This window comes from Notamacropus eugenii, chromosome 4, assembly GCF_028372415.1.
Source record: "Notamacropus eugenii isolate mMacEug1 chromosome 4, mMacEug1.pri_v2, whole genome shotgun sequence".
Classification (NCBI taxonomy): Eukaryota; Metazoa; Chordata; class Mammalia; order Diprotodontia; family Macropodidae; genus Notamacropus; species Notamacropus eugenii.
Window position 1 is genome coordinate 468,772,704 of NC_092875.1, and position 15,703 is coordinate 468,788,406.

Sequence of the window (15,703 nt, forward strand, 5' to 3'; positions counted from 1 at the left end):
CCACATTCTATCCAAGCTCCATCATCTAGCTACTGAGCTATACAAAGTTGTTTATATTTTGCTTTCCCCCCCCAAACAAACTTGAGGACAAAGTCTCTATTTTTGCTTTTCTTTGTATCCCAAGTAATTAGGGATACAGTGACTGGCACACTGCAAGCGTTTAAAACATCTGATGGCTGAATAACTGGGAGGTTCTAAGCCACCTGGTTCCATACTCCTGGAATCTTTCAACCTAACCATTTTCAACTCTGTACCCTTGTTTTCCCCCTCTTTCCTCTCCCATCTCCTAACTGTAAGCAAATCACCATTCCCACTGCCTTTAGAAAGGGTATAATGAATTGCTGTATTCTTCTGCTTACCATCTCTGTGACTCTCCATCTCTCCACTACATATGTTGTTTCTCCTGTTAGAATCTAAACAACTTAAGGACAGGAACCATCTGGCTTTTCTATTTACATCCCTAATACTTAGTATAGCACTTGGCACATAACAAGTAAGTAATAAACGATTTTTATTCATTCACTTATATTTTCTTTAAGGTCTTCTAGAGTCTAGCAGAATACCATCACTGAAAACAAGATTTGTAATAGGTGAACACTGGAGTTGAATTGTTTTGAGGCAGCTACAACAGACAAAGGGAGTTCTTTTTTTGTAATTCTATAATTTAGCACTACAATCTAGAAGAACTTTCAGGACTTGAAAATTATGCTACTTAATGCCTATTACTAAAATCTGACATTTAAAACAATGTACTGCTCTAAAACATAGAACACAGTTAAGATCATACACTTCAGTGAACTTCATATAGTTCAGTGAACTTTAAAATATTTGATGACAGTAAATTCCACAATTTTACAAGACCTGCCCCAGTCTGAAGGTGGCATTTCAAGCAGCTACTGTTTGTATAAAAGGGCACATATTTTAGTCTGTTTTTCTGATCTTTAAGATAGACACTGTAGTTTCTAAAAATAGATTGATTACAGTAAACAGATTTGGTTCATTTGACCATAAAGTCACACAGATTTAAGAAACATTTCTTGTTTTGGGTGGTGTGTATACAAAATGTAATCTTCCCAGGGTACAGATTTGACTATGTCACTCCCTTGCTAAATCAACTTGCAGTAAGCGCTCCTATTTGCCTCTAGTATAAAACACAAACTTGTCAGTCTGACATTTAAAGCCTTCCATTCTGGCTCCAGCCTAATACCATGTCACTCTCCTTCATATACAAGAGGTTCCGGTTAGAATGAACCTACTAATTACTCTTTTGAGCTCTACATTCCATCTCCTACCTCCATATGTTGGTGCAAAGTTGCCCCTCAAACCAGGAATGCCATCCTGCATCCTGGCCTCTCAGAGACCTTATGCTCAACTCAAGTACAATTTTTTTCTCTGATGGCCTCCTCCAATCTCCTCAATTGTTTTCTGCTTCAAATTAACTGATACTTATTTATCCATAAACACGTTTTCTTCTCCAGATGGAGGCCAGTTAAGAGCAAGTTTTGTCTTTATATTACAATGCCTAGTAATGTACAAAGGAAGTACTTAATAAATACTTTATTGAATTCTGTCAAGCAAAAGAAGTTCTGCTCAAATAATCTTCAGTGACATTAAAATTGTGTGTGTGTGTGTGTGTGTTTAAAGGGCTATGTACTTATGTCATTCAGTAACTAAGTTTGAGAAAAGAAAGCTTTTGTCTAAAAAAGAGGAATAGATTACATGCCAATGTACAAGATTACATTGTAATGACAAGATATCCAGGAATTCCATAAACCTTTCATTTTGTTAGGAAGACTGAAAATAATATTTAAAATACAGTATACTAAAACAATCTAATATTTACGTTCTATAGATGGAAATAGTTGTCTTTATCTGAAACTACTTGTAATCAACAGTTCCAAGAGGACATGTTGAATTGCTACAGAGCACCAGTGTCAAAATCAAAAAGAAAAAGGTGCCACTAATTCATACATAAGAATCTCCGAGAGCTGCATATTTGGTTTGGTTTTAAAATGTAATATTATCTGCTTTACTGCATTTTTATTTATTATGCCAAATATTTCCCAATTATATTTTAACGTGGCTTGAACTGTACTGGGGAGTGTTGTGAGCCACAAGTTTGACACCTTTGCTATATAGCATTTAAAAAATACCTGTTCAGTTAGTATAGGGTGACAGACTAGACCTGTGATTCATTTCTCTAAGGAATTCCTAACTAAATTTTAATTCCCTTTCTAACCAGGCAGAAACCCTTTCTAACAGGGCAGAGTGGCATTTTCTTCAAAACTTACATTGTCTTAAAATCAGGGGTGGGGAACCTATGACCTTGAGACCATATGTGGTCCTTGGGTGCAGCTCTTTGACTGAGTTCAAGTTTTACAAAACAAATACTTTTATTATAGAGAATTTGTTCTGTGAAATTTGGATGCGGTCAAAGGGCCACACCTGAGGACCTAGAGGGCCACATGAGTCCTCAGGTTCCCTACCCTTGGATTAGAGTTGCTCAGAGCACTGGAGGGTAAATGCTTTCCATTGGGTCACAGAGTCAGCGTGCTTCAGAGAAAGAACTTAAACTTAGGTCTTCCTGGGCCTGCGATCAGGTTGCTAGCCCTTACACAACGCTGCCTCTCATCTAAGTGCGTCATGTCACTTATCTATAGTTAATAATTACAAAAATACCGATCTGACATTGGTCCCCAAACTAACCGTACTTCAAATCTGACGGTGCAAAAGCTGAGCACAGCCAGTAGTCTCTTATTTTTCAGTGTACGTACAATATATGTCTTCTTTTCAAGGAAATCGAATTATCAATGCATACTATATAATATTCCCACTAATTAAGAGTGACTTATCCTTGGTCTTAAATGTGGTAATATAGAAGTTTACACACATCAGGGATATATAAAAAGCAAACACTAGAAATACAATTACTATGCCATAAGAAAAAGAGTCATCTATAGACACACAGGGAGACGGGAGCAATGGTGCCTCTAAGGAAGAGATAACACAGCAGCAGGGAAGGTCTATCAGGAAATGCTGGCGAGATAAAAAAATCACCAATGAAGCTACAACACAGAGCAACCTCAAAAGTCAGCATTCACTTCTGGCCAACCAGAAGGCATTTATTTTTCATAAATAAAATTACCCTTTTCTCATTCAACTTCCCTGACTTCTTTGGAGGCCTCAGCTATGTTAAAGCCAGAGGAGAACTTGTTCATTTAGGAATGTCAAAGAGCTTTTAAAAGTCACCAACTGCTACAGCACCTGTGTGAAAGATTCACTTGTGTGTACTTCAGTTTAACAGACAGTTATTCAGTTCCTACTACACACATGCCAGATACTGAGTGCAGAGGCTCCAAAGACCAAATAAAACAGCACTTGTCATAAAGGAGTTTATCTCCTGCTGTGAGTGAGAGTAGGGGGTGGGAGAAGAGAGTGAGGGGTTCCCACAGGCAAAGGTAGGGGTTGGATAGGAGAGCATAACAGGCACAGACAGCCAGTGTACATAAATACAAAGAAGTGAGAGATGGAAAGATGTGTATAGGAAAAAGCAAGAAGGTCAGAGTGTTTGGGGAAAAAAGGCGTAGACAGGGAGCAACATGTAATCAGCCTGGAACCAGATTCCAAAGGACTTTTAATACCAGAGGAGCATTTTATCCTAGGATCAGTGGGCAGCCATCAAAGCTTTGTGAACAATATAATGACAACAGTACAGCTCTGCACAAGATGGTAACAAAAGGAGCTGGATTCAGGAGCCTCATGAGGAACCGTACGGTAGTTCAGCTAAGAATTAAGAGAGGGAGCCATATGAGAAAAGGGGACAGTTGTAAGAAATGTTCTCTTACGTAGAAGTGATGAGTGTTCAATGATTGGCTACTGGGGTGGGTGGTTTTTTTGGGGGGGACCAAGATGGGAGGGAAGGACAAGTAAGAATTGAGGATGACTCCTAGGTTTCAAACCCAGGTGCCAGGAAGAATGGTGATACATTTAACAGAAATAGGGAATACTAAGAATTTTTAGATTTTCTTTTTAAAAAATTAACATAAGGCAGGCTTAGAATACTAAGAATAACATTTTATGAGTTCTAGCTTTGTCACTGATTTGTTATGGATGTAAGGAAAATCTACCTTTTTTAATATGACAATCATGGGAAATATAGTAGACAGAGAAACAAGTTCAAAATACCAATAGGTAGGAATGTGGGTGATTTATGATTAGATTTGTTTATGCTTTTCTGTGTGAGCTATACAGAACAAGTTCATCTGTTTTTGTGTTTAAGAACAAAACATATCCTGGCAAACACTTTGTGGGACTAATATGTTAATATGTTAAAGGAAAAAAAACTTAATATTTTTTAAAAAGCCATCAGTTTTAAATTTCCTGCTCAAAAAAATCTGACTTAAGTGTGAAATTATAACAAAATGGAAAATCTGTTTCCTACTATGCCAAGTTTTGGTTTTTTTTAAACACCTAAAATTTTCTTGAATACTAGGAAATTTAACTGACTACTATCCAGGACCTGAGTGCTACTAATCTTGTGGTTTTACCTCAACTTCAGCGGAGCTTATTGATGACATTGACGAAAAGCAACTCAAGAAACTAATTATTCCAAGTAGAAGCAGATCTTACAAATGAGTAGGTTAGAGAGGTAATGCTCATTTTTTATTACGAACTTCACTTGATTCCACACCAAACAGTAATGAAATCCTCCCTAAAAGAGCCTTCTTGATTTGGTTCTCCACTCATTCAATGGACCACTGCACACCCCACTCGGTAAGTGTTAGAATTTTGTGGCAGCTGTCAGGTCTTTGTGTTAACAAATGTTAGGTTGCTTTAATTGATGCTGCATAAATATTTATATGGCCATGCAATAACTTTAGGGAGGCAATGCTAGTGGAAGATATCGATACACGTACTTGGTAAATTTAGTATTTATGCCGTACTATATGATGCTATCAATGCGTGCTTGAAGTATGCTTGTTGCCCTGTTAGGCCCAGTGTTTTACAAGACAACTGGCCAGGAACGGTCTGTGGTGGTTATGAGAAACCATAAGGCTAATGGACCTATTTAGGTACTAAAAGCACTGAAAACGTCACAGTAACAGCGGCTGGTTCATCAGACCCACCCGGTGCTGCCAGTGAGGTGGAACACACCATGAGTGTGCTACTTTGTCACTTCATCCCAGCCCCTTGATGGCTCAGTGCTCACCATATATCTTATGCTTTGGACCTTTTCAACAGCTATCCATCTTCCAACCAATCTCAGAGAGTTAATGAAACTTCATTAATGCTGTTGCATATAACTGCTAATAAGTTATCAATCACTTTAATTTTTCCATTATTTAAGTTCAATTTAATTTTCAATTCAAAAAAACACCTCAATTTACTAAATTCTTGCTAATTAATCTTCTCACAAATAGAAGATCGCAACAAATTTTTTTTGGAAAAAAAAGAAAATCTACTGTCTTCTTGTGTTTGCAGAGGTGAGTATATGAGAGGGGCTGAATAAGGAACAATGACCTGTTTTATACTTGGTTGGTTGTTGGGCTGCTTTTTTCTAAACTTTTTTGTCCTTTTTATTCTTTCAGTAAGGAAGAATTTGGAAATGAAATCAAAAAAACATTATGTTCTTTTCCTTGAAGTTTTCTCCATACCTCCCACTTCACCCTGCTCCCCCAAAATGGGGAAGGAAAAGCAGTTATTTATAAACCTGTCAGTGAGTAGAAATGCAATTTGTTAGAAAATTTACTTTGGACCATCTTTGTCCACATTTGACAACAACTGGCAATATTTTAGTTGGCATAACAACATACTCAAATCCCAGTAGCTAACTGTGGTCTCTGTCCCTTTGTAAATCTGTACCACCACTACTAAGTGGCAACTGACTGACAGTATGGAGTAAGGCCTTTTAAAAAATGATTAAGATATATGAACCCTTGAATAAAGACCAAAAAAAATTAAATGGCAAAAGGTGAACATCATCAAAATAAAGACCATGTATATCATGTATGTTTAAAGCAACTTCAGTTATACATATTTAAACTACTAACTCTTCCTACCTTCCCAACTTCAAAAGTCATTATTTTCAAACATATTGGAATAAACCTAAACATATATGAGAAGTCTCAGTTTGCTTATCTGTAAAATGAAAGGACTGAACTAGATAATCACCAAAGTTTCTTTGAACTCTACCTCCATGATCCCATAATTACATATATTATAATGTCAATTTACTGATTTGGTATATAAAAAAAATAGTGTAAGTAAAATATAAGCTATCATAAGAGTTGTACAGTACTAGAATGACCATGTCTGAGAAGCTGAAGTACCAGAGATAGAAAAAAATCACTTCCTTCTTCAAAATATACTTTCGAAGCTCTTATAGTGGCTACAATTCAACTGTACTATTGCAGACTTCTGTTTTACCAAATCTGTATCACTTAGTCCTGTTTAACAACTCCTCCATTAGAAATGTGATGTCCTGTCTGAAGGTATAGCTATCACATAACAAATTAAAATAAAAACATTCAAATTCCTTGCTTATGTATGCTCCAGGAAGTCAAGAGTACAAGCATGCATGGAAGAACAACTGTTTAGCAGACAGAGAATGCCTCTTTGTTGCTTCTTAGAACCAAAAAAACAAAAGACCTAACCTAAAGAATTCCAGGAACTAGGAAAGTAAGGATGAAACACAGCACATAACTCAAGTTCACTCCATGCATTGTACAGTACCTGTGCGCTGAGTCTGTGAACATCATCAGAGGCACTGACTAGATCAATGGAAGACATGGAGGAAGAGCGACTATAGGGCTACCAGAGACAGACAAAGAAAAAACCAAGTAATCAGAACAAAGGCACAATAGAGCGTTCAGTACCAACTTCCAAACACAAGATAAAGAAAAGGAAAAACAAAGCGCCATATGAAATAAGCACAGTAAAAAGTGCTGACTTCATGCACCTATTACATATTTTGCTCCAATATTGCTTTAAAAAGAATGTAGCTTTTCCAGTACACAGAAAAATGTCACCTAACCCTAAAGATGATGATGAGTACTGATAAAGTTTGTTTTATATTTCTGATTAATTTGATCAACCTTATTTATTTAAAAAAAAGTGTTTAGAAGGTTTTTTTATTTATTTGGTACAGGGAAAGAACAGAGAGAGGAAAATGACAAAGATATAGAGTAGAACAAATGCAAATGATTTTAAGTAATTTTTGAAATGAAAAAACAGGTGATAAATTGACTTTGCTTACTTAGGAAGATTTGCAAATCATAGCATAAAATACATACAATTTTCAAAAGCTATTTCTATAAACAATGACAAAATTATATGGCACAGCTTTCTGAAGTTAGCTTGTCTTACCTGTTGGGCAAATCTATGAGTACCCACAGAAGAATAAACATCACTAGATGGTGGCAGAGATGTAGGCCAGTGCAATCTGTTCTTCTCACTCTGTGACTGGAGGGGAAGGGTGAGAGAAAGATGAAAATATTTTTAAAATATTTTACAGCTCAAGAATAGATCCAATTTATAATTACTAGTTATTGAACACAGTATTTATAAATACATAAAATATTTCTATATATAATTTAAATTAGCACTGCTCCTGCTTTCTTTTGCCAAATCCTAACATTTCATACCAGTTCCTCCTGGTCACTCACTCACAAACCTGTATGGCCATCAACACCTTCGTTCATAGGCTGGTCATCTTCTTTGAACTACTTTAATTTTCTCTTTGATTTGCTCAGTATCTTCTACTTAACACTTTTCTCATCGTACTTAAACTGCCTGTGCTATCAGAGATGAAGTGATAATCAAATGTGAGTGAATATTAATTGCTTTGTAACTGTAAGCTTTTATTTTATAGTGACAAAAAGAATTAGGGCAGAATCCTCACTTTGCTACTTGACCAAAGCACAGCAAATCACTTTTCGTTTCTGGGCCTAAGTTTCCTCGTTAGTTAAAAAAGGAAAAAAAAAAAGAGGCAGCATCATGTGGTGGACAGAGAGCTGGTCTAGGAGTAATGACATCTGGGATTTTAAGGCCTGCTTCTGCCACAGACTGGATGTGTGATCCCTGGGCAGTCACTTAATTTTTAAGTGCCTCCATGCAACCATCTCAACCTAAAATACATGGATTTTGGTACAAAAACACCATTCACAGAAGAAACATAGGCCACTTTTAAATTACAAGGGTATCAAAGAGTATAGCAATATCAATCTTTTAATAAAAGGACTACTTAAATATAAAAACACTTGGTAGTAGTACACACTATGTTCCTTACTTTTACAAATTAGGGCCATTAGAGATCTACATACACTAAAATATCAACAAATATTTACTTGCCAAATATCTTGTGCTTCTAACTACTCAAGCAGCTAAAATATATGCACCAAACTGTAGCTCCAAGTGGCACACATACACCTTCTAGTGGTGAAAGAGGACAGCAGCACTACTACTGATCGATGCACTCAAGATGATTTCTGTTCTGATTTTGAAACTAAATGCATAACACTGACAGAAGAATGGACTAGAACATTTTAAAGGAGGAGAGGCACCATAATCGTGCTTCTGTTTACTCTGATGTTGATTGTACAAGTAATACACACTGGAGATGTGCATACATACATGCACAAAAAACACTCCAGACAGAACTGTGATGTTCTTGGTGTAGTAAACTCCCAGTAAGAAAATTCCCTCTGGCAAAGAAAAGCAATCATTCTTTCGGAATTGCTAGGGGTCACTATTCTTAAGTGACTCGCCCAGGTTCAACACCATCCATATGTGTCAGGGGCAATCCTTGAACCCAGTCTTCCTAACTCTGAGACCAGCTCTTTATAACTACTATAACACAATGCCTATTAATAAATTATATAGGACTTAATGAAAATAATATTATATTCCTTGGCTATATTTTTTCAAAAATGCTACAGATCAAATGCCATCATGATAAATAGCATTAGGAGAAATGACACCACAAAATTCCAAAGTCTGATACTATTTTAAGCAACATTCGATATAAAATATTTGATAAAACAAACAAAAAAGAACCTCACAACATTATAGTTTTGTTTTACTAATGCAAATGACTTACTACTTTATTTTTACCCAAACTCATTTTTTAATAGAAGATAAAGTATCCAAAATCCTAGTTTATTATCATATCAGTATCTCTTGAAAATTAGGATGAAAGTGCTAGGCCAATTACTATCTATGACATCAGATATTTTTTTGTTATTGCATATTTAGTCTTTTTTTCCTACAGTTTCCTGTGAATCACGAGGGAAATGGAATCTTACCAACTATGACGGATCTAAATGTGCTGTGTTTGTCTGTTTTCTGTGAGGACTGGGAAGGTAGAAGGAAATTAACAGCGTAGGGTTGTAGCAAAATTATGGCAGACTATGCTTAGCCATCATAGAAAAGGAAATCAGAATCTACCTCTCACCCCATCCTCAATATGCTGCTTTGGTCACAACCTGGCCTTGTAAAGGAAGACCCCAATTTTTTTTTTATCTGCTACACTGGAACTGAAATGAAATCAAGGAAATTTTTCTGAAAGATTCCTAAGTTCAAATCATTAATGCAGGCCAAGCTCATTCTTGACCTGAACAGAACCACTGGTTTCAAATAATAAGACTGTAATAAACTTTAATATTAATCTTAAAATTGTATTTAAAAAATACCTGTTCTTCTATTTTATCTTGTCTGTCAAGAGCAGCTTCAACAGCATCGAAGAATTCCTCCTCATTTATCAGACTATTTGGACCTTCCTGTTCCCAACACACAAGAAAAAGAAAGAGCGTGATAAAGCAGACTTAGAAACACTCTGTGCTGCACAGTCTTCCTCTACTGAGACGTGACTTACGCCACTCATTACATTTAAAGAAAAATCTTATAATGAACTATGTATAAAAGTTGTAATTCTGTAGTCATTCATCCAAGTATTTATTAGAAGCTAGTATGTACCTCAGATAATGCTCAGAAATTGTGAGAGTATTAAGTTATACTTAAACTCTTTGCCTTCAAGAAGCTTATAATTTGATTGAAAACTTAAAAAAAAAATATGGAATTAAAAACACTATGTGATTAAATAATAATAATAAGACAAATAGTTAAGTGCTTTGGGAGTTCAGAGGAAGAGAAAATTAAGGTGAACTAGACCAGGAAAGTCACATGGAACAAGAATAAGGCAGTATGAGTTAATCTTGAAAGGACAGAGGTCAAAAGAATTCCATTTCAGGAACATGAACAAAAGCAGGGACACTGAAACAAAAGTGATTGTGTTATAAAGTCTATATAAAGGTGTCTATGGGCCACATTGACAGAAAGTAGAAATAAGATGAAGAGTTTAGGCAACACATCATAATCCAGGCACAAAATCATGATAAAGTAGTCACGGGAAACTTCAATTACAAGGGCAATTACTGTAACTAGTACTTCCTCTGCCAAAACCAGAGCAGCTCATAATTTCTTGACTAGCCTAAATAATAATCAATTCCTTCAAAAGGTAGACAAGTCAAAAAAAGAGAAAACCTAATACTAATCATTCTTAGCAACAGGAAGAAAATGGATGCTGGGATGGAAATGATATCAATCACAGGAGTCAGTGAGCACTCTGTCACAGAATTTGTAAGGTAGAGGAAAGCCTGACATAGTTTGAAACATCTGCAAAATCTGGGTGAATGGAATGAGGTTAGTGAAGACTTCTCAGTGCTTAACAAAAGGCTCTTAGTAGATGGTTAGGCCTTAAGTTTTGGTTTCCCAGAAATCATGTGACTTTTGGGAATACAAAACTTAAATTCCCCCCTTGGGTTGCCACATCAGCATAATACAACACCCTCCCCCCCCCCCTTAGGTTTACCACATCAATATTTACATCAACACATTGCCTATTGGTTATTCCACTGCTACCCTGCCCCCTATTCACAGGGCAGACTGTCACATTTAGATTGTGAGCCTGCCTCCCAGCCAATGGGAGTAAAAGTCCAGCAGAGGGGTGAGATCTGCATTAGGGCTATATAATCTCTATTTTTGCCTTCTTTACTTGCCTCACTCTCCTGATTACTTATCAGAGAGGAGATGCCCTTTCTCAAGAGATCGTAATAAAATCTTGCTGTTTTGTTTCTACCTTGAGAAGTCTCTGATTTTTACTTGAGTTGGTGGTCTCTAACCCACACATGGGGAACACAGATGTCTAAAGATTTAGAGATAGGAAGAGTTTCACATGAACAAAAATTTATAGGGAAGTCAGCCCAGAAAGAATGGAAGATTGTATTTTTGTCAGAATTTAATTTAAAATATCTGAATCTATATATTAATGATATTCATCTGTAGTTCTTTCTTAGCTTTATCCTCTATTTGTATTTGTCTCATAAAAGGAGCTTAATGGAATATTTTCCTTTTCAATTTTTGAGAATGCATAGTATAAGCTATCAATTCTTTTAAACTCTAATAAAGATTGAGAGAATTCTCCTGTAAATTCATTCATATTACACTGACTCTTTATAGCTGGTTCTCTTACCTCATGACATATCTGCTTTTTTTTTTTTTAATGTAGGTATTTTATCTTTTGGGTAAATAAAGTGCCACTTCTTTTGAATCATAAGTTTTGTAGGTATTTAGCTGTGTGTGATAAGTTCTGGTACGTTATTTCTTTTATGCTGTTATTTTACCTTTGTGTTTCATATTTTTTTATAATGTTTAAAAATTCTGTTAGTTTTTTTCATGGAAATATGTTTTAGCTTCATTTGTTATGGCTAGTCTTTTGGGAGTAAGTTCTCAAGAATCAAATTCTGAAGACATAAAGAGAAATCATTGTGATGAGGGGAGTTGTATAAAGACACCAATGTGGAGGCAGAGGGAACTCATCAACCTACCAGGGTTTTAAAAACATGTATTTAATACAAAAACAGGTGAAGGAAACAGGATTTTTTAAAAAATCATGATGTTTTGACAGAACAAGAAAATGATAAATGCTGGAGAGGATGTGGGAAAGTTGGAACACTAATTCATTGTTGGTGGAGCTGTGAGCGCATCCAACCATTCTGGAGAGCAATTTGGAACTATGCCCAAAGGGCTACAAAAATGTGCATACCCTTTGACCCAGCAATATCGCTACTAGGACTATATCCCCAAGAGATCATAAAAATGGGAAAGGGTCCCACATGTACAAAAATATTTATAGCAGCACTCTATGTAGTTGCCAAAAACTGGAAGTCAAGGGGATGTCCATCAATTGGGGAATGGCTGAATAAATTATGGTATATGAATGGAATGGAGTACTATTGTGCCATAAGAAATGATGAACAAGAAGACTTCAGAGAGGCCTGGAAGGACTTATATGACCTGATGCTGAGTGAAAGGAGCAGAACCAGGAGAACTTTATGCACAGCAACAACCACAGTGTGTGAGAGTTTTTTCTGGTAGACTTAGATTTTTGTAATAACACAAGAACTTCTTACCAAAAAAAAAAAAAAAATCCCAATGGAGGATCTCAAGGCAAAATGCCTGCCACACTCAGAGAGAGAAATATGGAAGTCACTCACATATTGTAGCAGATCATGTTTGTGTATGTGTATGTGTTTGTGTATCATGTTCTGATTTGTTATACGATTTCTTTCATTTATCTTAGTCTGACTACATAGCATGACTATAGTGAAAATATACTCAATAGGAAAGTATATGTAGAATCTATACAGAATTGTATGCAGTCATGGGGAGGGAGGGGGGGAGTGGGGGGTAGGTGGGGGGGATAAAATCACAATTGTATGGCAGTGATTGTTAAACATTACAAAATAAAAAAAAATAAATTAAAAAAAAAATCATGATGTTTTATAACAATGTCAACAGACATAAGCTCAGGATGACCTAAAGCTAGTGTGAAAGCTAAGACAAACAAATATGATTTTTTAAACCAAAGAAGAAATAGCATGATCACGCAAAGCACATTGAATAACTAGTAAGAGAAGAAAGTGATGCTCAATTCTTATTTAACTTCTGTTTTCTCTCCAAGGAGAGTGATCTTTGGATCTGAAAGGACAACCAAAAATAATCTAAAAGACAGCAGGTAACACGTTAAGAGAGAACCACCTAGCTGCTCTTGGTGAGTTCAAGTCATCTGGCCCAGGTGAACTTCATCTTTAAAATATTTAAAGAACTAGTAAATAATAATTGAATCACTGGCAATGATAACTTAAAAATCATGGGGAAGGCACATGATGCTGCAACACAAAAGAAATGTGGTCCCAATTTTCAAAAAGAAGAGAAGAATGGAATCTGTGAACTGCAGGACACCCTGCTTGGCTGAAATTCTAGAATGTATTATTAAACAGATGATGAATGAACTCAAAGAATTAATCACAAAGAACTAGCACAGCTTCATTAAGAACATAGTACACTGCATTAAGCTTATTTCCTTTCTAGGCAGGATTACTAGGAGGGCAGATCAGAAAAATGCTACAGATACAGTTTATTTCAGCAGTGCATCTGACAGAGAATTGTATGTCACTTTTGTAAACAAGATGAAGACACTCAGGTAATATGGATTTGTAATTGGATGAATGAGCAACCATTAATGCAGATTAACTTGGAAGAAGATTATGAAGCAAAATGTAACAACAATCTGTGCTTGGCCTTCTATACCTTTTCATCAATAATTTAGAGATAAGATGCCATATTTTCAAATTTTTAGGTAACACGAAGACAGCAGAGATAGGTAACTCCCTGGATGATGGAATCAAGATTAAAAAAAAATACTGATGGGTGACAAGACTGAGTCAAATCTAATAAAATTAAATATGTAGTCATATTTTAGTTTTAAAAAAAAAGACCTCACAAATGAAAAATGGAGAAGCCATGGTTAGATATTAGTTTGTCTGAAAAAGATCTAGGAGGTTTAATGGAATCCAGATTCAACTGAACTGAATTACATAAGATACACATTTTAGGTATAAGGAGTGGGATCTCCCCTGGAGTCTTACTCCAATTTAGGAAAAACTTTGATAAGCTGTATAGATTCTAGAGGCAGGCAACCAGGAAGGCAAAAGGTCTCAAAATCTGTGCTGTATGAGAGGCTGAAGGGATATTTAGCTTGGAGACGCTATAACTATGGTTGTGTGTCAGAAATAAAGCAGGTGAAAGAAATAGATGACACACATGAGCCTTAAGTATCTGAAGACATGCCATGTGAAAGAGAGATTAATTTGCCTAATTTGGCCTCAAGGACAGAACCAGGAGAAACCTGCTTGAAACTAGTTAATGAATATCATCACATAAGACCAAAAACAGAATTTGGAAAAAAGAAAATCCAGACTAACCAGGAAAAGCTTCCAGATAACTATAGCTATTCAAAAGTGGAAGAGTGTGTGGGAAGCAGTACATTTTGACACTTTGGAAGACAATCCTTCAACAGCTTAATTACCACTTGCTGGATACATTGTAGAGAGGATTCTCGTTTAGGTTTGGCTTTGACTACATGGCCACCGAAGTATCTTTGAAATCTAGAATTTTGTGATTCTGAGATGCGTTAGTACTTTGAGCAAATAAGAATAGTTAGAAATTTTAAATTAAATAACTATCATCTAAAATCTAATGCAATTCATATTTGAACTTTTGGCAGCAAAAGGTAAAGAGAAATAAACTGATATTTAAGTAGCATTTTAAGATTTGCAAAGCTCTACAACAAATTATCTCAATCAATCCCAATAATAGGACAGTGAAGAAGGCACGAGAGGCATGATCTCCACTTGACAGATGAGGAAATGGACTCAGAGAGTTTATAACATGCCCATGAACACACAGCTGGTGAGGGTAAAAGACAGCATTAGAATCCAGGTCTTCACTGACTTCAAATCCAGAGCTTCTTTCCCTATGCCATGATACCTCTAAGAAAAATATTGGTATGGCTGATATGTAGAAGAACAAGTAAAAATTTCCAAGGCTGAAGAGACGCGATAGCTTTAAAAAAAAGACAAAAACGTCAAGACACAGAAAGCAAAGAATCAACTGAGAAGAAACTGAAGCTGTAAAGAAGAGGCAAGGGCTTAAATATCTTCACATAACTCAAGCAGTCTGAGGGAAACATCAATGTGAAGCAGAACGCAGGACTGACTGGAGAGAATGCAGACAGAATCTTGTTGGTAGACAACTGAAAAAATCTGGGTATGAGGAGATTAAAGTCTGGACTACAATATAAAGTCAGGATGGAGGAAGGAATGAAAGAGTGAGAGATCACAGGGAAGTTAAAAAAATGGGACTGAGAATCTAAGTAAGAAGTCAGTTGGGCTTAAAAATGTGTGGGACGTTACTTTCCATGGGATTTGGAGAAAACTTAGAAATGGGTATAAGGACACAGAAATCTGTGATTTCATTAGTACAGAAAACTTCTACGTGAGCAAAGTCCCTCTATCTGGGCAGGGTTGGCTGCTTCCCTGCAATTTATAGTCTTAATTTTCTAGAACACTGAGAAACTAAATAACTTTCCCAGTTTCACACAGCTAGTATGTATCAAATGCAGGAGTTGAATAAAGTTCTTCCTGACTCCAAAGCCAGCTCTCTTTAAACAATTCAATTCTAAAATGCATTCAACATTTACTATACGTAGAACCTTAAATTTCTGGGAGAAGGAGGAAGTTTTGATGAAACACAATCTGCATCCTATAGAGCTTAGAATTTAAAATGGGGTTAAGGCAGAGATAAT

At 36.1% G+C, this 15,703-nt stretch overlaps 1 protein-coding gene across 5 annotated transcripts in view; it reads right to left on the reverse strand.

The window, feature by feature from the left end:
• Window positions 1-15,703, reverse strand: part of CERT1 (ceramide transporter 1) — a 165,658-nt gene that overhangs the window by 26,236 nt on the left and 123,719 nt on the right. For 3 of the 5 annotated variants that reach the window (XM_072606369.1, XM_072606370.1, XM_072606373.1), the window contains 2 exons: window positions 9,690-9,776; window positions 7,366-7,461 (listed from right to left, as the gene is read on the reverse strand). In XM_072606369.1, coding sequence (XP_072462470.1) covers window positions 7,366-7,461; window positions 9,690-9,776 — 183 coding nt within the window. Of the gene's footprint in view, window positions 1-6,732; window positions 6,811-7,365; window positions 7,462-9,689; window positions 9,777-15,703 lie in introns of all 5 variants that reach the window. The other 2 variants (XM_072606372.1, XM_072606371.1) reach the window with 1 other exon arrangement.